The sequence below is a fragment of the Nyctereutes procyonoides genome, unplaced genomic scaffold, assembly GCF_905146905.1.
Source record: "Nyctereutes procyonoides isolate TBG_1078 unplaced genomic scaffold, NYPRO_anot_genome, whole genome shotgun sequence".
NCBI lineage: Eukaryota > Metazoa > Chordata > Mammalia > Carnivora > Canidae > Nyctereutes > Nyctereutes procyonoides.
Window position 1 is genome coordinate 70742686 of NW_026575126.1, and position 26325 is coordinate 70769010.

Sequence of the window (26325 nt, forward strand, 5' to 3'; positions counted from 1 at the left end):
TATTCCCACAGAGACTCCTTCGTTCTAGATTCTCACAACACAACACTTCTTATCCTGTATTTTTTTTTAACTCCTTATCACTTCCTAACATACTCCATATATTTATCTTTATCTTACCTATTTTGGGGGGTAGGGATTTTTTTATTTTGTTCCTTGCTCTCCCCCATTGCTTAGAACAGTGCTTGGAACACAGTAGGTGCTCAACAGATAATTGCTGAAAAAAAATTAAGCAAATAAAATATACAATCAAAACTATGGGCGTGTGAGCTACATGGAATGTGCAAGAAGAGAAGCACATGAGCAAGAATTTGTCAGCCTGACCTCAGTGTGTGTGTCCTAGATGGGGAGAAAAGGGTTAGTCAACCCTCAGTGATACAACCTCATGTTCAGCATACAGTAGGCTCTTGGCAACAGAATTGAATCTTTGACACTCCACCCTGGAGAGGAAAAAGGAGCTCCCCAGGGATCAGCCTGCAGACAGCTGCATCCTTTCTGTAAATTAACTCGTATGCCGGGCCAGTATTCATGTTTTCACCTCTTTGGGTCCAAGAACCTCAAACTGGGTACTAGGAAATAGAACCTTGTGGGGGAGGGTGACAGTTTAGCTCCCCATATTAAGCTCCTTAATTCAATCCATCCTGCGGGCGGGCACTACCCTGGCAAGTTTGTGTCTCCCCTGTCCCTCCTTGGCCAGGTGCTGCTTTATCTCCCTGACAGGTAGGGGCCAGGGCTGAGGTCCTGAGGCCCCCTCCCCTCGTAATTTCCCAGAGAATATGGGGCGGGGCCGTGAATCAGCACTCGCTTGGACTGATGCAGCCTCAGTCCCCGCCAGGGGTCCCCAGTGGCCGCGGAATTAGAACCCTCCCCTTCTCCACAGCTCATGCGCTAAGACCACTGGGAGATGTAGTCCTGACTGCCCCTTTGTCCTTGATCTCTCCAACGTATCACTCCCCTGCTGGATAAACTACAACTCCCAGGGGCCCACGTGGTGGAGGGGCTGACAGGGCGGAGATGCGAGGGGGGCGGTGGAGGGATAGTCTGGAGAAGCTGGGGCGCAGGAAGCGGGGTGAAGGGAAGAACGGGGAGCACTGGCAGGAGGCAACGGGAAGGAGGGAGACGCCCAGAAAGCTGCGGCGAGCCGCGTTGGGGAGGGGAAGCCCGAGAAGCGGAAGGGCCGGGGCGGGGCCGGGGCGGGGTGCGCGGGCGGGCGGGCGGGGCATGTTGCGTCACGCGGCGTGGGCGGGGCCGCAGGGGGTTGTCCGCCCGCGACACGCACAGCAGCCGCAGCCGCCTCGCGCCCGGTCCCGCGGTCGCAGCTGTGTCCGCATCCTCCGTGCCGCCGCCGCCGCCGCCGCCACCGCCACCTCAGCTGCTCGCTCCGTGGGTCGGTCCCTCCGGCACACGGGCTCCAGCCGCGCCGCAGCCGCCCTCCGAGCCCTTCAGGCCGCCCCGGTCTCCTCACCCGGCCCGACCTACAGCCCGCGAAGATGGTGGACCGCGAGCAACTGGTGCAGAAAGCCCGGCTGGCCGAGCAGGCGGAGCGCTACGACGACATGGCCGCGGCCATGAAGAACGTGAGTCTCTCCTCCCCTCCCCCCGCCTCGCCCCAGCCCCTTCGCAGACGCGGGCCTTCGCGTGGACGGCCCGGGGACTAGTCGCCAGTCGCGACTGCGGCGTTGGCCGCCCCTCCCCGCCCCCGGCGGGGAGCTGGGGAGGGCCCCGACAGCGAAAGGGACCCGGGCTGTGACGCGGACTCTCCCCGAGCTCCCCCAGGGCCGGCGGCGCTGCCTCGACCCTCCCCGGGCTCGGGCTGGGGCGGGATCCTGCAGGGCTGGTCTCGGGAGTGGGGGCTCTGGCCCCGAGTCTCCGGGTCCGCTGGGGACCTGAGCGGGGGCCGTGAACATCCTTTGTGCCCCACTTCCCCTCCTCCCAGCCTGGGCGTGGGGGCGGGGGACCGCATGGATGCGGTTCCTCTTTCTCTCCCTGGTGTCTGGGCGGCGCCTTTCCCATTCACTTATCAGGTCTCCTGGTTTTCTAATACTTCCCCCCCCCCCCCGCCCCCCAAATCTTCCCCACTGCCTCTCCTGATGGATCCTTTAGAACCTAACCAGGAAAAATGTAGGCTCTCCTGAAACCCTGGGCTCAATGGAGCAAAACCGAAACCTCCTTGCTGCTCTCACGTTTTTCTTAACAAAAGGCTCCTCTTTCTCCATACCCCAAAGCAAGTCTTCTTGCTTTTAGGTAAGGGGAATGTATGTCTTGCTGGCATTTTCATTGATTGTTCTCAACATGTCCTCTCCATTTTTTCCTGATGCTTTTTGTATTAAAAAGGGTAGGTATTGTCTTTAAAATAAAGGTTATACATTTAGCTGACTGGTACAATTTGTGACACATGCTGTTTCTTTGAATATTGGCACACATCTGTTGAAATTCCTATAAGTTGAAAAAATATTCTTTCTGATCTGATATTGCAAACAAAGCAGTGGTGGGAGGCAGTATCAAGTCATTCTAGAAGATTCTGCATTTGTCATATTGCAGAGAGCCTAGACTGGGTGGAGGCTGGGAGGAGTTATTTTAAAGGAGAAAAAGTCTTTTAATAATTTGTTTTAGATAAGTGTGAGGCTTTTTAAAATAAAAACTAGTGCATCCTCATGCTGATGAAAAGAGAATGCTGATCGCCAGTTGTCGCATTTTTGTCTGGGATGCAGATTCCTGCCTGTATTGCACCATTTTGTCAGTAACAGTACATTTATCTAATGGGCTATCGAGGAGTTTGATATTAGAGGAGGGGGCAAATATTGAGTATTATTAAATGAAACATATAAATTATCTAATGAATGATTTAAGTCTCTCACTACCTTAACATTTAACTTCTGCATTATGTAACAAAGATTTAGAAAATGCATCTCCAGTGTGAAGTGGATTCAGGAGTGTATCTTCTTGCATGTTAAATCTTTATAATGAAGCAATGTAGGTATCACAGATTAATTCTTGAATAACTTTGCTATTTCATAAAAAATACATAACAATGCTGATGCTTTATTTAAGCCAGCTACCTTAACAAAAAAGATTTTTATTATTTAGGAAGAGGCTTGATTCTGAAATTGGGAGTATTGCTGTATTATAATGTATTGCCACAGATTTAAAATTTAAAACATTTTAAAGCTCAAATGATAAGTTGTACTTTTAAGAGATAGCAGTATTATAAATATGTTTAGTTCATGCTATTTAGACGCTTCTAATTTTTCCATGTTTCTAGTTTCACAGGAAAGTGAGTGACCTCGCACCTATATCCATAGCAACCCAGTGATGTCACACACAATGACACAGAGGCTGCAATGCACCTAAGGGCTGGTAGGGAGTATGCAAATGGCATTTGTCCAAGGTAATGCAGAAATTAGCAGATAAGCAGGTGGAATTGAGCGTTTCACCGTATCCACCAGATAAGAGTTGGTCCAAAAAATAAGAATTTCATTTACCTTTAGGCATGAAAATCAGTGACCTCTAGATAATGCCTATTCATTTTCCAGTTTCTAGTTTACTCACAAAAGCATATTTGTATTTTAAAACGTGTCTCTGTTAAAATTGGACAATAATGGAATAAAAATAGAAATTCTAAACAATATGTTTTCTGATCATAGTGCTGGGTAGGCTGCTCTATACTTGGGTTTATTGCAGATTTTTAACTTGGCAGGTCATAATAAAAACCTTTAAAAATTATGATTTCCTACTGGGTCATTTTCAGTAATGTTAACGAGTGAAGATTCGTTTACATTGAGACTTGGAAAAGTTCTTTTTTCACATATTTATGCTTCTGCTTCTTGTCAGAGTATGGAGGAAAGAACAGTGTAAAATAAAGGAGATCTTTTTTCAAACCTGTTTACTGTGACTGAGGAGGTATGCTTATCCCTGACCCTCATTTTCCTCATCTGTAAAATAGGTCAATATCTACTTGAAATACTTGTGAAGATTAAGTAAGGGATGTAGTAGGTGCTCAAAAATAGTAACTATGTAGAAAACTTTGTTTCTTGCCCCGTTTATAAAAGTCATCTCATCTTTGGAGAATTGGGAAAATACAGGAAGATACAAAGAAATTACTGGGTCCTGTCACCCAAGGAGCACTCTTCTAAGGCTGAAGTCATTCTGATGACAGGGGGATTAAATTTGCACTTAATGAAATTATCTTAGTAATAATACTTTTGGTACCTGTGCAGAGTGGTAGTTGTGTGTGGGTGACCGAGGATGGGAACAGTTTGCAGTGTTATGAAGAAGAAAAGGGGAAGTTTACTGGCGTTTTGTTTTAAGCTAATTTTTTAATATTTTTTTTTTTTTTTAGTAATCTCTATACCCAGTTTGGGGCTTGAACTAACGACCTGGAGACCAAGAGTCACATGTTCTTCCAGCTGAACCAGTTATGCACCTCAGTTGTTTAGTTTTTTAAGAGAAACCTGTAGTCTGCCATTTAAGGGAACACCTAGATGTTTCTTGTTAGACAGTTTTGTCTTGTTCTTTGGGTTCTAATAGCCTCTCCAGAAGTTAATATTCTAAATAGGCTACTGGTACTTGCCTCAGGAGGGAGGAAAGATCTCTGGGCTACTCATCTTGTTGAAGTGACTGGATTGGGGGGCACTGGTTGGAAAAGGCTACCTTAATTATATAGAAGAGTCTTATTGGAATCCATATGGTCTACAATTCTTAATGTCTTAAATACTCTGTTTTTCATCCTAGCCCTTCCAGGAGGCTAGATCAATAGCCATTATCGCTAATGGAGTAGTGACACCTCTGCAGACTTCAGAGGTGGAATTCTGCCAGCCATTATTCTAAGCCATGTGGTTTCAATTGTTCTGTTCTTTGGGGTGGAAAGAATACAGATAACAGTTGGCTTTTTATGTAGTAGTCTTTGCAATAACTGCAATGCCAATTGCTTTTTCTAATAAAAAAAAAACTGTCTTTTGAATTGTATCAAGATAAAAAAGGTACTGCTAAATGTGTATCCTTGTTACAGAGCTTTGGGTTAACAGCAGACCACAGGGAGAATTTCATTCCCTAGCACCTGCGGGAAGCCTTATTAAGCCAAATTCTAAATTATTAAAAAGCAGAGAAAATGATTTTGTTTTTATCAAGGTAAGAGTCACATAGTATCAAACTAATTGTTTTCAAGTGTACAATTCAGTAAAATTTAGCACGTTCACAATGTTGTGCAACCATTATCTCTAGTTAAAAAAATGAGAAAATGATATTTCTAAAAAGGGATGATGGTTTGGCTGTAGCTGGCTGGATTTCAAGACTACTGATTCAGGAATGTGTCAATAGTGAAGTAATCACAGTAGCTCACAGCCAATGATAATTGGCATCCTTTTGTCTTTGTTTTCTGACATCTGAACCTTTTCAGCATAAATTGAAAAAAGACTTATTTTAGCTAGGTTTATATTTCCCTTTAAGAAGTTAACAGAGCTTAAGAACCGTATGATGTTCCCCCAAATAAGAATTTACCTGAAATCAGAACAAACTATTAACTATTGGAGATTATGGAAATTTTGCTGGGTTATTACTATGACTCATTTTCCATCCCAATGCTGACTTCGTTATAAATGCTTTCCCTGCTGTGGCAGCGGTTCCCTAATGAACACTGTACAGCATGGAGAGGGTGAGCTGTTCAAGAACGGGATGCTAAACTGATGGGAATACCCTGTGTATGATGTTATATACAACATTGGGGGCTTCTGAGGCTTCCAAGAGCTTCTTACTGCCATTATCACCAGCCTTCACTCTTCTTACCTGGCGCAAGGCATCTGGTTATTACTGTATTGCTCTCAGATTCCATGGGATGTGGAAGAAAAGCACAGAGCACTTTATAGGTTTACTAGTCAAAGGGGAAAACACACATAAACCAGTTTTTTGTCTTTTTTAATTAAACTCTGCCTAGCATGGGGCTTGAACTCATGCCCCCAAGATCAAGAGTTGCGTGTCTTATTGAATGAGCCAGGCGCCCCTCTTTTGTCCTTATTTTCTAAGTTCTGTTTTTTTAGCGTTTGAGCATATATTTACGACTGTAATCATGGGAGGCTCAGCTTGTCTTTGTAGGTTGTAAAGGCTACCAGTATCAGCTACCTTTCCTTTCATAATCATTTTCCTGTTGTCTTCCTGAAATTCCTTTTTAGGTATCAAATATGATTTTGGTTCATTACCACCATATCATCACACAGAGATCCTTGAATTTTGATTTTACTCATTTAAACCAGTTCCATGAAAAGTGATCAATAGACGTTCCCAAGAGAGCTTTAATTTTAAGATAAATGGTTAAAGAATTGGTTTGATTCCGTGATTTTACAGCAACAATAAAAATAAGTCTTAAGGACTTTGCATGGCTTCTTTTTTTTTTCTTCCTTTCTAAACTAGTGAAGTTCAAGCATTTCACCTATAAAGTTGTGTCCTATAGAGGGAGATTTTTCTTTACCTGAGTTGAATACTGTGCTGCATAGCTGGGTTGCAAGTAGGTAAAAGGGAATGAGAGTGTTCTCACATATGTAGATCGTTTAACATGAGATTTAGAAAGTAAATTTCCAGATAAACTCCTCGGTCTCATCCTCTTAATCTTTGGAGCAAGATCTTACTTTCGGGGGGGAGATAACCAAACTGAATAGGACCCAGGTGTAAGGTCAGCTTTTTCCTTTTAATTCTGTTACTAGGACAGGGGCGTCAGAGCTGGGAATAGGACAGTGACAGCAGTGGGCAGCTGCACAAGTAATGACAGCTCAAGAGGAATCCCTTAGCCTCCCTCCCCCACAGCAGAAAGTGCAGAGCAGCTGCAGTGGCGGAGAGAAGGAAGGGTAAGAGGGTAACAAGAGGAGGGCTTTTAAAAATGCAGGTTTGTTTTGAGGAGATCATTTAAATTTCGTGAGGGCTTTTTTTTTTTTTTTGTCTCCTTTCTTTTAAAGATCTTAATTATTAATGAGAGAGGCAGAGAGGTAGACACAGGCAGAGGGAGGAGCAGGCTCCATACAGGGAGCCTGACCAGGTCTCCAGGATCACATCCTGAGCCCTGAGCCAAAGGTGGCGCTAAACCGCTGAGCCACCCGGGCTGCCCCTAAATTTCTTGAGCTTTTTTTTTTTTCTTGAGCTTTTTGAAAGGAATTATTAACACAACACTTGAGCCTATCATATTTATTTTTTTTAAAATTTTTATTTATTTATGATAGAGAGAGAGGCAGAGACACAGGCAGAGGGAGAAGCAGGCTCCATGCACCGGGAGCCCGACGTGGGATTCGATCCCGGGTCTCCAGGATCGCACCCTGGGCCAAAGGCAGGCGCCAAACCGCTGCGCCACCCAGGGATCCCGAGCCTATCATATTTAAATAACCTGGATCTGGGAAGTGGTTTCTGGTGCCAGTACTTTAAGGATGTGGAAATAAGCTTAAACTTTTTTTTTTTTTTTTGACTGAATTAAGTGAGTAGGTCTCTGCCCTGGTGGCCCCACATGGATATAGTAGCCAATAGCCATGCAGATAATCCCAATCTCATACTCCTGCCAGCACAGTTTTATGTGAGGGCCTGCCTGATATGGGTAGACTGGTGGATAGATGCTATTTTCAAATGATACTCCCTCCATTCTTCACATGTGACCTATATCGAGTCTTTTAAACTACATCTCTAATAGAGGCACTAAATTTTTTATATTAAGTTGAAAATGACCCAATCTAGTAGAAGTGCAAGGAGAGAATAAGAGGCTTAACAACCATCTTGAGGCAAGGAAAAGCTAGTGGGAGCGCAGAAAAAATAGTTTTTATTATTTTACTTTTTTAAGAGATTTTATTTATTTATTCATGGGAGACAGAGAGAGAGAGAGAGAGAGGAACAGACCAAGGCAGAGGGAGAAGCAGGCTCCATGCAGGCAACCTGGCATGGGACTCCATCCTGGGTCTCCAGGATCACACCCTGGGCCAAAGGCGGTGCTAAACCACTGAGCCACCTAGGCTGCCCAAAATATTGTTTTTTTTAAAAAAAATTTTAAAGTTATCTCTACACTCAATGTGAGGCTTGAACTTAAAATGTCGAGATCAAGAGTCATGCTCTACTGACTGAGCCAGCCAGGCACTCTTATTTTTCTTTTTCCTTTTTTAGAATATTCTAGAATATTTTGAATTTTGGGATGCTTTATTTTCTAAGGGAGTCTGGTCTTTGGAAGGCTGTCATCAATGGGACTGATTACTGATAACAAACATGTCTGGCCTTTTGGATGCTTGGAGATTTGGGAAAAAATGGCAGGTATCACCATAATTATTCCCCATGCAGGTCTATTTCCCTCGTGTATTTTTCTGTAGTGTTTAGGCTTGCTTTTGTACCTTGCCTTCTCCCTTGACGTTTTTTCAAGGATCTTTTTTTTTCCTGTTATTATGTTCAATGGCTTAACAGTTCTGTGGGTGTGTCATAATTTAATTTTTTCATAATTGTATTTAACGTTTGTGTTCTTTCCGAATTTATAAGTAATGTTGCTATAAATATCTTTATGGATAAAGCTTCCAACATATTTTTTTTAAGATTTTACTTATTTATTTGACAGCACAAGCAGGGGGAGCTGCAGGCAGGGGGAGAGGGAGAGGTAGGCTCCCTGCTGAGTAAGGAGCCTGATGTGGGATTCCTTACCTGATGAAGGCTGATGTTTAACCCACTGAGCCACCCAGGTACCCTCCAACATAGTTTATATATTAGGACAGAGACCCAAAAGTGGAATTTTTTTTTTAAGATTTTATTTATTCACGAAAGACACAGAGGAAGTGACATAGGCAGAGGGAGAAGCAGGCATCATGCAGGGAGCCCAATGTGGGACTCTATCCTGGATCCCAGGATCACACCCTGAGCCAAAGGCAGACGCTCAACCGCTGAGACACTCAGGCATCCCCAGAAGTGGAATTTTTGAAAGGAAGAGCTAAGCATAATTTTTAAGGTTCTTGAAATCACAGTGGGTACTGAGTTTTCTTAAAAGTAGTGGAAAATGTAATCAAGTAGGTATAACACGCTTCTAAATTCAAGGATAACCTATTCCACTTTTACTACATGAAGAAAAATGAAGTCAAGCAGGTAAGAACTTCACTGCTAGCAGCAAATCTCCCTTTTGTTGCTTTCTTGTGGTTGGAATGATTGCCTTTAAAAAGAAAACACTGAGGGCCTCCCTGGCTCAATCGCTAGAACGTGGGGGAATCTCTTATCAGGTCATGAGTTCAAGCCCCACGTTGGGTGTAGATTACTTAAAACTAATATGAAAAATTTCAAACATTTCTAGAGACGAACAGTAGGATATGTCTTCATACAACCAGCTTCACCATTTGTCAGCATAACAGTCAATCTTGTGTCTATGTTCCTACCAGATTTACCATCTTAGCGGAAGATGGCTTCTTAACGACCTAAAACTACCCTGTATTGGCCATAAATGCTCAGGTTATCAGCAAGATCTCTCCACATTCAAATTTGGCAATCTCAAATGTAGTTTCTTGCTTAAAGCATTTAATTCACATGGCAGATGATTTTCATTTTTTCCTTGATTTTTAAGAGAGGCACTTCACTTCAGTTTGAAATGCAAGTGCTGCCTACCATCAGCTTTTTCTCGTGAGGGGAATGAAAGCCTGGATGGGTCATGAGGGGGCAGAGGATGCATGATGTGTTGTCTGTGGGTTAAGACTTATATCATTACAGGACTGGGATTCCTCTTTTACTGCCTTTATTTTGTTTTTGGAAAGATTCTTCAGTTACTTCTGGCTTTTATCACTAATCTGATAGAAGAGCTAAAACCCAGTTTATTGGTTGAGGATGATGTGAATAAACAACTTTGCTTTTGTTTGGCTCTGTTGCTTGCGAAGCATTTCTTAAAAAATCATTTGTTTTAAGGGCTGTATGTTGCTGGGTATTTGGGTGGATGGGTGGGTAAGTAGGTAGTAAGCATATATCTTAGCTGGCTGGGCCCAAACAGCCTAGCTTTGAATCCATGCTCACAGGTATACAGCTGCCCAATTATGATGTTAACAGTAATTTAGGTGGGTAAGCTATCATTTTACTTATTTTTTTGCCATTTGAAGGTTCTGCTGGAAAACTTGATTAATTTTTTCTTAAGATTTTATTTACTCATGAGAGACACCGAGAGAGGCAGAAACATAGAGGGAGAAGCAGGCTCCATGCCAGAAGCCCAATGCGGGACTCAGTCCCAGAACTCCGGGATCACCCCCTGAGCCAAAGGCAGACGCTCAACCGCTCAGCCACTCAGGCATTCCATAAAACTTATTTTGGAAGGGGATTCAATATTAAGGAAAGGAAAACAATATGGTAAATTTCCAACGGCTATAACAACAGTAATAGAGTAACAGGACATCAAAGTCACACTGGACTTTGGGATATTTGGTACAGAAGCAATGCTGGGTCTCGGTGAGGCTGGAAGGAGGAGAGCATGGAGGAAGGAATGTCATGGCAGAGGGAATAACCTGTGTAGTTCCAGAGTGTGTAGGAGGAGAACGTACTGCAGTAGTGTGTATTTGAGGAAATAGCAAATGAGTCCACAGAGGTGAGTTGGGGCCAGTTAACAAAGGGCTTCGTGAAGTCTTGAGTTTTTAAACTATGGAGAGTCATGGAAAGATTGTAAGCGGAAGAGGATCATAATCTGATTTTTGGCCTGAAAATATTTGGAAATTGAAAAGGACCGTGAAGGGCAGCTCGGGTGGTGGCTCAGCGGTTTAGCGCCGCCTTCAGCCCAGGGCTTGATCCTGGAGACCTGGGATCGAGTCCCACATCGGGCTCCCTGCATGGAGTCTGCTTCTCCCTCTGCCTGTGTCTGCCTCTCATGAGTAAATAAAAATCTTAAAGAAAAGAAGGACCATGAAGTGGAGGGAGGGAGACGGATTAAAGTGTTATGAGGTGGAGCCTGAAGGGATGAGAACCTGGACATGAGGATGGATGGTGAGAGCAGGTTTGAGGGAATTGGATGGCTGGAGACGAGGAGGGAGGAAGAATGACCGACGCGGTGAATTCCTTTGTGGTTGTGCTGAGTTTGGGGAGCCATGTAAGTAGAGGCAGCTACAAGTTAACATGTGCACGGCACTTAGAATAGCACCATACACAGGGCAAACACTGTATTACATATTCTCTCTTCATCAAATAAACATTTTTGTAGGACCAACTAGTGACTGAGCTTTGGTCTGAGAGCTGGGGAATCCGTGGCCCACTTCGTGGCCCCTATGGAATGGACTTTCTAGTGGGGGACACTTGTTTATCCGTGACGGCTAAAACCAGGCATAGTAAGGTCACTTAGGGAAAGTAGAGTTTGAGTTAGAATGAGGCGGCTGAGCCTATTAGTCGGTAGTGAGGAAGGCAAGAAACCAGGAGAGAATGCTAACAAAGGGAAGAGCTGGTCTGGAAAGAGGGAGTGGTTGGCAGTGTTGGATTCCTTTAGGAATAGAGATTTAAGTTGAAGATGTAAGGGAATGTCGATTGGGGGTGGGTAAGGGGAATGACAGTTGATGGCTTTATCAAGTAGGTGCAGGGGTGGTAAGGCGAGTTGAATGAAAGCTCAGGAAGTGCTGAGAAGTATAGACTTATTTTCAGGAGCTTGATTTTGCAGGAAATGAGAAAGATAAGATTAAAAGCCACTTATTTTTTTCTTTTTCTTAAAGATTTTATTTATTTGAGAGAGTACTAGCAGGGGGAAGTGCAGAAAGGGGAGAAGCAGACAACCTGCTGAGGCACTGAGGCACTCACTCACCTCCACTTACTCATTTTCATCCTGATCTTGGGTGATGTGCTAATGGGAAAAAGCAGGAGGGGAGGAGGCAAGATCTAGGGGAGAGATTGACTGCTGGGCATATAGTGAGGGGGAAGAAACACTGCGTTTGCACACAGGGAGGAGGCAATGATAGTACCAGTTGTTTACTAAGAAAAGGCACCTCGTTCCTTGTGGTCACTCTCCTCCATGAAGAGGTGGCAGGAAGCAAGTATTGCGAAGCAGTAGGTGCAAAGGGCCCCTGCTGATGTTAGGAAAACCTTAATGTGCAGGGACTTGTCTTAGGTTGGTGTCTGTCTCTGTCTCCTTCCCTGTCTCCTCTCCCCTCAGTAGGAAAGTTCATATTCATACATAAATAATTGAATTCGTGAATCTTAGAAGAAAGGAATAAAGCCTAAAGGGAAGGAAAGAAGGGATGGGGCTCAGGAGCATGGGCTAGTAGGTAAGAGTGAGGACTGGTATTGGATGGAGGTTTTGTAAGAGTTTTGTTTTATTATTTATTTTTTAAGATTTATTTATTCATAAGAGGCAGAGACATAGGCAGAGGGAGAAGCAGGCTCCCTGCAGGGAGCCTGATATGAGACTGGATCCAGGGACCCCAGGATCACAACCCGAGCCAAAGGCAGACGCTCAACCACTGAGCCACCCAGGTGCCCCTAACAGTTTTATTTTATTTTATTTTTTTAAAGATTTTATTTGTTTATTCATGAGACAGAGAGAGAGAGGCAGAGACACAGGCAGAGGGAGAAGCAGGCTCCATGCAGGGAGCCTGACATGGGACTCGATCCCGGGTCTCCAGGATTACACCCTGGGCTGCTGGCGGCGCTAAACCGCTGTGCTACCGGGGCTGCCCAACAGTTTGATTTTAAAGGTGAATGATTTTGAACAAGGAGGTCAGGGTGTGGTTTGGGGGTTAAGTTGTCAAATTTGGTGAGATAGCTACACTATTGTTTATAATTAATTCAGGGGAATAGCCTTGGACAATGCAAGTAGAACCAGAGAGCTAGACACAGATCTGGACATAGGTGAGTAATCCCAACAAAAATGAACAGGACATTGATTCCAGGAAAGTTGTAGAAGCAAAGAAAAGGCCTAAAAGGAAATTGTTACGAAGGGGAGTCAGTATGGATTTGTATAAGAAGCTGTTTAGGGATACCTGGGTGACTCAGTGGTTGAGTGTCTGCCTTTGGCTCAGATCATGATTCTGGAGTCCTGGGATCAAGTCCTGTGTCATGCTCCCCGTGGCAGGCCTACTTCTCCATCTGCCTATGTTTCTGCCTCTCTCATGAATAAATAAAAATCTTTGGCGGGGTGCGGGGGGACAAACTAAAGTGGCCATGGAAGTTTTCTAGCAGCAAGCTCTCTCCTGATTCACAAGCACTTTTCAGGCCTCTGCTTGCCTCAGGCTTGCTACTGGACCACTGGCTAAGGCAAGTCGCATGACCAAGTGCAGAGTGTAGGGGTGGAGAGCTAAGATTCCATTTCTTCATGGGAGGAGCTACAAAGTCCTACTGCAAACGAAAAAGATCTATACAGGGTTGGGAGGAATTAGTAGAGCCACTTTTGCAAACAATCGGCTTGATACATTAGGATAGATTCGGGTCACCTAAACATTTAGAAGTGACTGTTTGGTACGATGGTGATTCATTGGTGTACGCAATGTGTGCCTGTCCCTAAGGACTTCAGTCTTTGTGGGGAAAGGAGGGGTATATAGTTAACAGTATGAGGCACTAGAAGTAAGTGGTATAAAGGATGCAAGGTAAAAATTAATACACAGAGTAAGCTGTGATTAGAGTTGCCTGAGAAATTTTCAGAAGGCTTCTGGAAGGAAGTGTGTGTAGTATTTGAATTAAGACTTGAAAGATTTACAGAGAATTTTTCTTTATGGGTTCTGGAAGTGTGCTTAGGTGGTTGGACAAGCATGAGAGTGCAGAAGTATACAGTCTGAGGAAGAGTAACATGACCTGAGTATTGATAACTTGGTACAGGGTACAGGGTTTTTCTTTCCTTTTTTTTTTTTTTTTTAAGATGTATTTATTTATTCATGAGAGACACAGAGAGGCAGAAACACAGGCAGAGGGAGAAGCAGGCTCCATGCAGGGAGCCTGATGCAGGACTCGATCCCAGGACTCTGGGATCATGACCTGAGCCACTGAGCCACCCAGGTGTTCCAGTACAGCATTTTTCTACCTTGGTGCCATTGATATTTGGATCATATTATTCTTCACTCTTGTAGGGGGCCTCTCTGTGCATATTAGAGTTCAGGAGCATCCCTGGCCTTTGCTCAGTAATCTCTGTAGAGCTGTTTTTAAGAAACTGCTGCAGTGTACCATAGTTCATACAGCACTTGTGTACACATCAGCTAGTTTAATTTTCTGCAGGGAGAGCCTCCCCTCCCTCACCAAAACATATCTATGATTAAAGCAGCCATGATAAATATTAGCTCTTTGTTTGCCTGCATTCAGGAGGTAGCCTGGCTGAAGTTTGAGTCTTGTATTCTCAGCAGGCTTACGGGTAGTGACAGAGGAGCCTGTTTGTGGGAAGAGAGGATGGTGAGGGGAGTTATATCCAGATCATATAAACAGTAAGTAGACAAGACGAAAAGTTAGGAGGACTGTCTTCATCTGTTTTGAGGAATTGATTGTGGCCCCAAGAGATAAAATTCATAAGGCTAGCACATGACAGTTGTAGGGAGTTTTACCATGAAATTAATTTCTGAAGGTGGACTTAGGTCCAGTTCTCACAGAAGATGTGCAGGTCAATGTGGGGCAGGGGGAACCTTTGCTCAGGGTCTGCAAGAGGGGAGGAGCTCTGGTTTGATATCTGTGTGGATTGTCTGTGTTTCGGGAAGTAATACGTAATCTTGCATAATTTCAGTATGTTTCTGTCCTTCGTGTTTCCCTCCTATAGTGGCACGATTGGATGCTTTATAATGAGAAATACCTGTGATAGGGAATGTAAATTTCGTAGCCCTCTTCACGTTTGTTTAAGTATACCTGAGCAATAAAATTACACAATACTCTTGTTCTCATCTTGGGAGAGGGGATGAGAAATATTAACATACATTAGACTACATAGGAGGGGATCCCTGGGTGGCGCAGCGGTTTGGCACCTGCCTTTGGCCCAGGGCGCAATCCTGGAGACCCGGGATCGAATCCCACGTCGGGCTCCCGGTGCATGGAGCCTGCTTCTCCCTCTGCCTGTGTCTCTGCCTCTCTCTCTCTCTCTCTCTCTCTCTCTCTCTCTATCATAAATAAATAAATTTTAAAAAATTAAAAAAAAGAAATATTAACATACATTAGACTACATAGGAGTTGATTTGAAATAACAAAATTAATATTAGAGGTTTATGGTCTGTGACAGTGACTTGTCTTTGTATAAGCCCACGTATTATGAAGCATGAAGTATTTGGAATTGGGAACTCCTCAGGCACACATGAGTTAATGTTTAATTGCTAGTGTGTGAAAGTGCAATGTAGACTATGGTACAGTGCAACAGTTTTATTTTTACAACTTTATTGAGATATAATCCACATACCAGTTCACCCATTACAAGTGTACGGTTCAGGGGTTTTTAGCATTTCAGGGTTGTGTTAGCTAGCACCAGTGTCTGAATCCTAGAGTAAATAGTCACTCCCCGAAAAAGAAACCCTGTACCCATGGGTACAGTCACTGTCTACTCCCCTGCCCTCTCTCAAAACCCCCCAGCCCTAAGCAACCACCAGTCTATTTTGTGTTTCTGTAGATTCGCCTGTTTGGGACATTTCTTGTCACTGGAATCCTGTAGTGTGTGGTCTTCTTGTGCCAGGGCTTCTTTAGTTTGGCATCGTGTTTTCACTGCCCTCCATGTTGTAGCCTGTGTCCTTATTCCATTCCTTTTTATGCCCGAGTAATACTCCATTGTTTGAATAATGCATTTAATTTAGTCTGCTCACCAGTTGACCTTTAGATTGTTTTCAGTCTTGGGTGTTTTGACTAATGCTGCTAAGAACATTTGTGTATAAGTTTTTGTGTGGATGATGTTTTCATTTCTCTCATATATACTCACCTAAGAGTGGAATTGCTGAGTCATGTGGTAACTTGCCATTTTGAGGAATATTGTGCTGCCATTCCCTTTTTTTTTTTCCAGATTTGTATTTATTAGAGAACAAGTGGGAGGGAAAGGGAAACGCAGACTCCTACACAGTGAACTCAAACCCAGGACCTTAAGATCATGACCTGAGCCAAAGGCGAATGCTTAACCGACTAAGCCACCCAGGTGCCCCTGTGCTTCCATTCTTAACCTGGAGAAGTAAGGATTCCATGCAATACTGGATCTTCAAGGGGTAGGGCTACGTTGGAGGATATTTATTTATTCATTTATTTATTAAAGGATTTTATTTATTCATGAGAGAGAGAGAGAGAGAGAGAGAGAGAGAGAGAGAGAAGGGCAGAGACACAGGCAGAGGGAGAAATGGACTCCATGCAGGGAGCCCGACATGGGACTCGATCCCAGATCTCCAGGATCACGCCCTGGGCTGAAGACAGTGCTAAACCGCTGAGCCACCTGAGCTGCCCTATTGATTTATTATTTTTTTTAAGATTTTATTTATTTAGAAAGCGTGCACCTGTGTATATAATGTATAAGCTGGGCATGAGGGAGAGGGAGAATCCCAGGCAGACATTGTACTGAGCACGGAGCTGAACATGGGGCTCGATCCTGTGACCCTGAGATCATGACCAGAGCCAAAATAAAAAATTGGATGCCTAACCAACTGAGCTACCCAGGTGGACCAGGGGATAGTTTATTAAAAACCTCCTCTTGAGGTGCTAGGGTGGCTCAGTCAGTTACGTGTCTACCTTCAGCTCCGGTCATGATCCCCAGGTCCTGGGATCGAGCCGCAAGTCAGCTCCTGGCTCAGCGGAGTCTGCTTCTCCCTCTGCCCCTCCCCCCTGCTCATACTTTCTCTTTCAAATGAATAAATAAAATCTTAAAACCTCCCAAAACAAGAGTCACTATTTAAAAATGCTGGAAGGCGGGATCCCTGGGTGGCGCAGTGGTTTGGCTCCTGCCTTTGGCCCAGGGTGTGATCCTGGAGACCTGGGATCAAATCCCACGTCGGGCTCCCGGTGCATGGAGCCCGCTTCTCCCTCTGCCTGTGTCTCTGCCTCTCTCTCTCTCTCACTGTGTGCCTATCATAAATAAATAAAATTAAAAATAATAATAATAAAAAAAATAAAATAAATAAAAATGCTGGAAGGGGATCCCTGGGTGGCACAGTGGTTTGGCGCCTGCCTTTGGCCCAGGGCGTGATCCTGGAGACCCGGGATCGAATCCCACATTGGGCTCCCAGTGCATGGAGCCTGCTTCCCCTCTGCTTGTGTCTCTGCCTCTCTCTCTCTCTCTCTGACTATCATAAATAAAATAAAATTAAATTAAATTAAAAATAAAATAAAATAAAATAAAAATGCTGGAAGTATTCCATTTAATTCAAAACAAAAGTGCCCGTGATCAACATTAGTAACATTGCCCATGTGTGTGCAGTAAGATTTGATTATAGGTATAGAGAGTATTACTACAGGAAAGAAACTGATACTTGATAGCCATAAGATTATGGAAATAAACTGGGGAAATATATGAATTAATAATTGGTTTAATGAGACAGGGCTGAAATTTATAGTATATATTCTATATATTGGCCGTGACCTGTATAAAGATCCAGTGAAAGATTTTTATACAACTAAAGTGGGGGAAAAAGGTATTCTTGGGATGGGGTAGTGCACACAAATCAACAGATAACGGGTTTGAGTTAATTATTTACACCAGTAAACTTGTTTATATAAAATTACTGCCTTTGGGTGCTTTTTTTTTTTTTAAAATTTTTATTTATTTATGATAGTCACAGAGAGAGAGAGGCAGAGACATAGGCAGAGGGAGAAGCAGGCTCCATGCACCAGGAGCCCGATGTGGGACTCGATCCCGGGTCTCCAGGATCGCGCCCCGGGCCAAAGGCAGGCGCCAAACCGCTGCGCCACCCAGGGATCCCCTGGGTGCTTTTTTTTTTGTGAAAATTTAGTTCTCAGCATTGGTTTTAAAAATCTTAAAAAAAAAAAAAAACACCAAACCTTTAATGTAGATAAAATTAACAGGGTGAATTATGGGGTAGGTTTGTTTGAATAAGTACTGTAACAGGTCAGAATCAATGTTCTCAATCTCCACTGCTCCCCAGCCACTCTTGTTTTTAGAGAGTGGCCTCTCTAGAAATATACCTAGAATACACAAACACTTTTTTTTTTTTTTTTTAAGATTTTATTCATTTAGTCACGAGAGACAGAGGGAGAAGCAGACTCCCTGCAGGGAGCCCCATGCGGGACTTGATCCCAGGACCCCAGGATCATGACCTGAGCCAAAGGCAGACACTCAACCACTGAGCCACCCAGGTGTCCTCACAAATACTTTTTGAATGGCTAAGAATTCCACAGTATGTATGTGTCATAATCTAACTAGTTTCTTATTGAAGACCATTTTGGTGTTTCCAGACTTTAGCTGTTAGCAATAATGCAGTGAATTAGTTTCTAGAAAGAGTTGAAAGAGGAGCACCTGGCTGGCTCAATAGAGTAGCATGTGACTTTTGATCTTTGGGTTAGGAGTTCAAGTCCCATGTTGGGTGTAGAGCTTACTTTAAAAAACGGGGGTGGGGGTAGGAATTGCAGAGTCAAAAGGTTGCTGAATATTTGTAATTTTGTTAGTCCTTTGCAGATTGTCCTCTATAAATGTTGTACCGATTTATAGTTGCCCACCATGGATGGATGAGAGAGTGCTGCTCTTCATAGAGTCATCTGACTTTAGGTATTGCCAGTCTGATTGGAGAAAAATGAACATTCATAATATTTTTTTTTTTTTTTTTAAATATTTTTATTTTATTTATTTATGATAGTCACAGAGAGAGAAAGAGAGAGAGGCAGAGACACAGGCAGAGGGAGAAGCAGGCTCCATGCACCGGGAGCCCGACGTGGGATTCGATCCCGGGTCTCCAGGATCGCGCCCTGGGCCAAAGGCAGGCGCCAAACCGCTGCGCCACCCAGGGATCCCGAACATTCATAATAGATGAGAGTGGGTGCTCTACCTGTGTTTCCCTTTTCTTTCAACTGTCCATTCCTTGTACTCCTTTTTTCTATTACTAATTGGTCCAAAATTCTTTATAGGAGGTCTATGTATTAAGAGAAATTAGCCCTTTCTCTTTGATGTGTTGGTGATACTCATATCATCAGAGCCTTGGGATGGGAGAAGGAACACAGGTTTTGAAGCTAGAGGGCTCATGTTTGTGTCTTATCTCAGCAATGTGTTTGTGGTGTGATTTTTTTTTTGGGGGGGGGCATCCTTTTCATTTGTCTACATCACATCTGTAAGTGTGATGTCCACCTTGAAGAGAAGTAATGAAACAAACACAGGACTTTGTGACTGTCTGAAAAGCCCCAGTGCCCGGGCAGCTCCTCTGTCATCTGTGAGATCTTGAGCTTGGCCCTGGTGAATATGAAGTTACAGAACTCCCAGGATGCTCCTGTTCCTTAAATTTTTCCCTTCTGTAGAGTTATCCATGGTGGTTGCTCCTGGGTTATTAAAAAAAAACAAAACAAACAAAAAACAAAACAAAAAAAACGCTAATTGGGATGCCTGGGTGGCTCAGAGGTTGAGTATCTGTCTATGGCTCAGGGCATGATCCCCGGTCTGGGATTGAGTTCCACATTGGACTGCCTATGGGGAGCCTACTTCTCCCTCTCCCTCTGCCTCTCTGTGTCTCATGAGTAAATAGTCTTTTTTTTTTTTAATAAAAAACCCAGCTAGTGTTATTTTCTAAATAAAATTTCCTCTAAACTTTACAGACATGGGATCCCTGGGTGGCGCAGCGGTTTAGCGCCTGCCTTTGGCCTAGGGCGCGATCCTGGAGACCCAGGATCGAATCCCACGTCAGGCTCCCGGTGCATGGAGCCTGCTTCTCCCTCTGCCTGTGTCTCTGCCTCTGCCTCTCTCTCTCTCTCTGTGACTATCATAAATAAATAATTAAAGAAAAATAAAAAAATAAACTTTACAGACAGAGTGCTATCCTAAGAATAAAGTGAGTAAGTTTGTGTTTCCTCCTCAGGGAGCAGCACCTTGAGGATGTCTCACTAAGTTTTCTGTTTTCACAGAGTGGTGGCATATGAAACATGCTAGATGCTCGACAGATGCCTGATGAATTACCCTGATGAGTGGCTTTTCAGTATATTTCCTTGTTATCAGACCTTATGGGACATGTTCTATCAAGTTTTCTAGAATGAATGTATTGAGGGTCCTCAAGACTTACCCCCAGGGTGGATGATGTTGCTAGGACTCAGCATATAGTTGTATTCAGGGCTGTGTATTACAGCAAAAAGATGCAGAACTAAATCAGCAAAGGAAAAAGGTGCTTGGGCAAAGATCCGAGTAAACCAGGTGCAAGGTTTCAAGAGTCCTCTCCCAGGGGCTCCTATGTAGGCTGCGTATGTGAAATGGTGTCTGCCAGGGAGTTTCATAAGAAATTTAGTGCCCCGAGGGTTTTATTGGGACGGGTCACATAGGTACTTTTGCCTAGCACATACCAAAATTCAAGACTCCTAGAAGGAAAACAGGTGTTTACCATAAACCACATTGTTTGCACAAACAGTTTAGGGGCAGGGAGCCTTTCTTACCTGGAAGTGGTGGGAACCGTTCCAAAATTCAAGTTTTCAGATGCCGGCCAAGGGTCAAGTTTGCAAGTAGATCTTGCTAAAGTTAGCATTCTCAAGTCTGTTGTATTAACTCCTCTGCACAGGCTATAATGCAAGTGTAAGGCATTTTACCCTGATAGAAAAGTCATAGCTTCAGGGTATTTTGTAAAGTTTTTGTAGTTATTTAGTAGACCAGTCATCTCTAGAATATGTGATTAGGTACATATTCAGGCAGAACAGTATCATTTATTTCTAGCAGTTTATTCCTCTGCTTGTATAGTATATAGACTATCCATTACATGAACACTGATATCCATCCTGTACCTTGTCATCTTATTTTTTCTGTTTGGTATAGGGTGTTCATATATAGTAGTTACTGTGTTTCTCTCTTTCATGTTCTCTTGGCCTTTCTAGTGACTAGTACTCCAAACCTAGGGGCATAAGAAAAATGCAAGATGAGGGCCAAATGTTATACCTAGTGTCCGCTAGTCCCCTCCTCCTCTTTTTTTTGCGGGGGTGGGGGGACAGAGCATATGAGAGTGTGAGCAGGGAGAGGAAGGAGCAGGCTCCCTGCTGAGCAGAGAGCCCAATATAGGCCTCTATCCCAGACCCTGGGGATCATGACTTGAGCTGAAGGCAGACACTTAACCAACTAAGCCACCCAGGAGCCTCCTTTCACCTTTTCCTTGAGATTTTTTTTTTTAGAGCAGTTTTAGGATCACAGTGAAATTGAGTGAAAAGCAGAGTTCTCATATACCCCTCGCCCACAGCCCCTCCCCCCCCCCAGCATCCTCCACTATCAACATCTCAGAGTGTTTTTTTTTTTTTTTTTTTTAAAGATTTTTTAAGGGATCCCTGGGTGGCGCAGTGGTTTAGCGCCTGCCTTTGGCCCAGGGCGCGATCCTGGAGACCCGGGATCGAATCCCACGTCGGGCTCCCGGTGCATGGAGCCTGCTTCTCCCTCTGCCTGTGTCTCTGCCTCTCTCTGTGTGTATCATAAGTAAATAAAAAAATTAAAAAAAGGATTTTTTAAAAATTTATTTACTCATGAAAGAGAGGGAGAGAGAGAGGCAGAGACACAGGCAGAGGGAGAAGCAGGCTCCATGCTGGGAGCCTGACGGTGGGACTCAATCCCCGGACTCTAGGATCATGCTCTGGGCCGAAGGCAGGTGCTAAACCGCTGAGCCAACCAGGGATTCTCCCCCAGAGTGGTTTGTTTTAATCAGTAGACTGAGACCTACAGTGACACATCATTATCAAAGTCCATGGTATATATTAGTGTTCACTTGTGGTGGTATACATTCTATGGATTTTGATAAGTGTTCAATGACCTGTATCCACCATTAGAGTACCATATGGAATAGTTTCACCACCCTAAAAATCCTTTCTTCTGGCTATTTATCGTTTCAGTTTTAGTTTTTGGATGTGAACTCAGTTCATTGTGGAGACTTCAGCATTCTTAAATCAGTGTGTCTTATATTCACCACTCTTATTTTGTAACTTCTCCACAAGATTCTGCAAGATTGAAATAGTTGTGTTTTATTTTTTTTTTTAACTTATTTATTCATGAGAGACACATAGAGGCAAACACACAGGCAGAGGGAGAAGCAGGCTCCACGCAGGGAGCCCAATGCGGGACTCAATAATTCCGGGACCGCAGGACCATGCCCCAGGCCGAAGGCAGGCACCAAACCGCTGAGCCAGCCAGGGATCCCCTGAAATAGGTTTTAAAGTAAGCCTGATGCAAGTTTTTTCTTATTTAAGAAGATAAAATGTTTTGAACTTGCATTCATTACAGTTTAAGGTTCTTTTTTTTTTATTTTTTATTTTTATTTTTTTTTCAGTTTAAGGTTCTTGATAGATAAGTTGAGGATCTTGTAAAAGACTGCATGCTCTAAGTGTTGAAGTCAGAAAGTTCTCTCAATAGCTTTCCAAGATTCTCAAGGGTTGATAATCTTTGGTTGAAAGTCTTTGCATCAACTCTTAGGGGAGAACAGTTGATGCTAATTAATATCTGATTCCTTAGCGGCTGGGATTTGGAGAATTCCAGTTCTTAAGCTATCCTTAAGCTATCTGAGAATAACAGATTTTGGGGATCTTTTTATTAATCTGTTTCTCTTCAACTCCCTAAAAGAAATTTGAACTTGGGAGGGGCCTGGGTGGCTTAGTCAGTTAAGCGTCTGCCTTCAGGTCCAGTCGTGATCCCAGGGTCCTGGGATGGAGCCCCAGGTCTATCTCCCTGCTCAGGGGCAGGGGGTTCTGCTTCTCCACCCCCCACCCCGCTGTCTGTTCTCTTTCTGTCTCTCAAATAATATTTATTTATTTATTTATTTATTTATTTATTTATTTATTTATTTATTTATTTATTTAGATGAGAGACATAAGCAGAGGAAGAAGCAGGCTTCCTGTGGGACTCATCCCAGGACCCCAGGACCATGACCCAGGCGTCCCTAAATAAAATCTTTAAAATAAAAAAGTTAGGCAGCCCCGGTGGCTCAGGGGTTTGGCACCGCCTTTCAGCCCAAGGCATGATCCTGGAGACCCAGGATCGAGTACTCAGGCACCTTGAATGGAGCCTGCCTCTCCCTCTGCCTGTATCTCTGCCGCTTTCTCTCTCTCTCTCTCTCTCTGGGTCTCAATAAATAAATAAAATCTTTAAAAAACAAATTGAACTTGGGTTAGTATCCTAGTTGTTGAGAAGAGAGAAACCTTAATTTTGTTTTTAAGAGGAACATGTGACATGCCAGAGGATACATACTTTGTACATTATACACCAGCCGTGACAGTATATTTTGGGGACAATATTTACAAGTGTTGCATTCTTAGAAACAATTCAGTGACTGTTCGGAAAAATAATTACCTCCCTTTCCATATGATATATATCTCTCCTCTTCCCACATTGAATTCTCATTCTATCTTGGTTAAACCTTTTTTTGGACGCTGAGCATAATTTTTTTCCTTTTAAAAAGTTATCTTTTGACTTTTAAAAGTAGTATGGTTGGGATCTCTTTTTTTTTTAGTGGTGGGCCAAGCCATTTTTTTTTTTTTTTTTGGTTGGGATCTCTTTTAATGTAAAAATCACATATTCATTCTTACAGAAGTCCTTTTGATAGAAATTTTTTGATATTCTGACTTAAGGTTTTTAGAGAAACCTTACTATTCTTTAAGCAGACTTTAAGAGCTAAAGGTTTTTCCCTCTTAGTTTTTCAGTGGCGAAGAACATCTGGGTATGTTCCAAATGTGTTTGAGTTTACTGTATCTAAAGGGGATATTATCACTTCATAATCTCCATGTTTCTGAGGCAACTGTGCAGGCTTTATTTACATAAGCACACATTGCTGCCTTTGGGCTCTGCAGCCTTACTTCATTTGAGCAGGAGGAGACCCAACAGTATAGGGTACTGGTGAGGTCATTTGAGCTTTAAATAGTTGCTGGCTCTGGAAATGAGGGCAGCATGATTTAGGGGAAAGGCCAGAACTTGATCTCAGTGGCCTTAGGCACTCTGGCTTCTCTTTGCATTGGAGACAGTGATCAGGTTGCACTGGAGGAGGCCAGCCTTTGGTATTCAGGGAGTATAGGCTGGAGTCCTATGGTATGCATGCCTGAAGTTTACAAAGGCCTCAGCTTGTTTGAAAGCCAGTCTTGGGAGTATTTTCAGGCTATATGATACTAAAATTTGTGGAAAGGAAGTGATGTAAGGTAGCTAAGGAAATTTCACCTTCGAGAACAAGATGAAATGGAGATGTGATACTTGATACAGGGATATAAGTTAACAGATGGTTATATAAGAAATTTAGAGGCATCTTATGCTGAGAATTAAAAGGGAAAATTATTCAAGGTATGCTCAAAAGTAATTGCTCACATCTTTCTGTCACTTTATTGGGTCAAGAGCACGCTATCATTTATTTGATATGCTCTTATAATAACTTCATGAAAGAGGCAGAAATATCAGTTGGCCCAGAGAGATGAAATGCTTGCCCCAAGGTTACTTAGTAAATGGTGGGACTGGGAAAAGTGCAGTCTTTAGGTTAGCTGAGTACACATCAGAAATCAGCAGGAGTAAGTAACTGTGTGGTGTACAGGTTGAGTGTAGTGTCTCCAAAGCCTAGAATATGTAAAGAATTGGATATGGGGAGGGGGAAAAAAACAATTGGATGTGAGATGATAGAAGCTGTCTTATTCCAAAGAAGTGTTTCCACAGCAGAATGGGGATGGGGGCGGGGGTCATAGAAGAGAAAATACCTCTGTCCTGGTTTCCTTCTGCTCTAAAGTCTAGTAGTACAGAAACCCTGTCTTCCTACTCTACCATCTGTTTTACAAGTAGACCATGTCTGGTAGTGTTCTCTAGCATTATAATGGGACAATAAAAAATGCATAGTAAAAGGGTAACATAAGAAAAGCTGCTAACCAGTTTAAGAAATATTTGAGTAGGGACACCTGGGTGGCTCAGCATCTGCCAGTTGATTATCTGCCTTTGGCTCAGGTCATGATCCTGGGGGCCTGGGATCGAGTCCCACATCGGGCTCCTGCGTGGAACCTGCCTCTCCCTCTGCAAGAATGACTTGCTTGCAGTAAACTAATGCGTAAGATTTGGTTTGTGTTAGGATTTAACTGTCTCCTGAGAGATACTATTTAAGTTACACAACCATTACAATTAAGCCTAAACCTCCCCACCTCCAGGTTTATGAAAGTGTCATATGTACTAAATGTGAATGATTCACACATCGAAAAAATCTCTTGGTATCCCACCCCCTTGTTTTGGTTATCATTTTAGATTATGTCCCCTTCCCCCCAGATTATTGAAGATCTGAGTGACTGGCCAGTTTTAATAGGGTAGATGGAGAGATGGGGAAGGTTTCATAGAGGACATGAATATTAACTATTAAGTTCGTTCTTGACACTTGTGTAAGTATCCCAGGCAGGGGGAGAAGAGCAAAGGGCCGAAGTAGAAGTTTTTGTTGCAATTAACATGTTATGACTAGAGCCACAGGTAGGAGAGGACAAGGCAAGAGAAGTATCTAGTCCTTCTGAAATAGTTAATGATCTGAGATTCTTGGTGTTGTGGCTTAGCCACTGACTTAGTATACACTGCTTAGATACAATAACAGACCAATAAAAATGTGCTCTCTCAATAGGAACAAAAAATAAGCAAGCGTTCTATCCTCCTTGTAGAAGTCTTGATTTATTTATTTTTTATTATAAGCAGTTGTTTGGTAGTCATAAAAATAGAGATCATTGGTGTGGTGTTGCTTTAGTTTGCTCAGGGTGATTACTTGCTGGGATGATGAAGATCGAAACTTAGAAATGCCTATATTGAAAGAAGCATTAATTCCTGTTGGCCACTTCAGTTTAGAAGTATGTTGCTCTTCTCTACATTCTTTTGTATCGCTGATGGTGTTCAGCCTGCAACAAATCTGTTTTCCAGTTGCTGACATGCCTCAGTGTTAGAACTGAGTCCAGACATGGCCTCAGTTTTGATTTCCGTTCCTGAGGTTTGTAATTCATATAGTCTTAACCCAAGGCAGAAAAGCTGCTTCATTTCTCAGAAGGAAACTTGAATTTGACTTCAGAATATTCTCACTGAAAAGGGATGGAACTGATTAGACCAGACAAGGTTAGAAGGAAAGTGTTGAGGTATATAACAGCCACTTATGCTTAAAATGTCCAGGATTTGTATCTATGTAACGTTATAGGAGAGAACTGTTGCCCTTTTGTAATTTATATCAAAATTTGTTTTTGACATCTAAGAGCTCGACCTGATTGATAGACCTTTGATGGAACAGATGTAAAAAATGTGTTTCCTTTTCTAGGGAGGAAGTGGGGACTTCAGGCATCACTGATCCAGCTGCAGTATTTTCC

The 26325-nt window shown here is 43.1% G+C and overlaps 1 protein-coding gene across 1 annotated transcript in view; it reads left to right on the top strand.

The window, feature by feature from the left end:
- The first annotated feature begins 1257 nt into the window (after window positions 1–1257).
- The window catches only part of YWHAG (tyrosine 3-monooxygenase/tryptophan 5-monooxygenase activation protein gamma), a 28678-nt gene continuing 3610 nt past the window's right edge, over window positions 1258–26325 (top strand). The window contains exon 1 of the mRNA XM_055340613.1: window positions 1258–1574. Coding sequence (XP_055196588.1) covers window positions 1488–1574 — 87 coding nt within the window. The 5' untranslated portion in view covers window positions 1258–1487. The remainder of the gene's footprint in view (window positions 1575–26325) is intronic.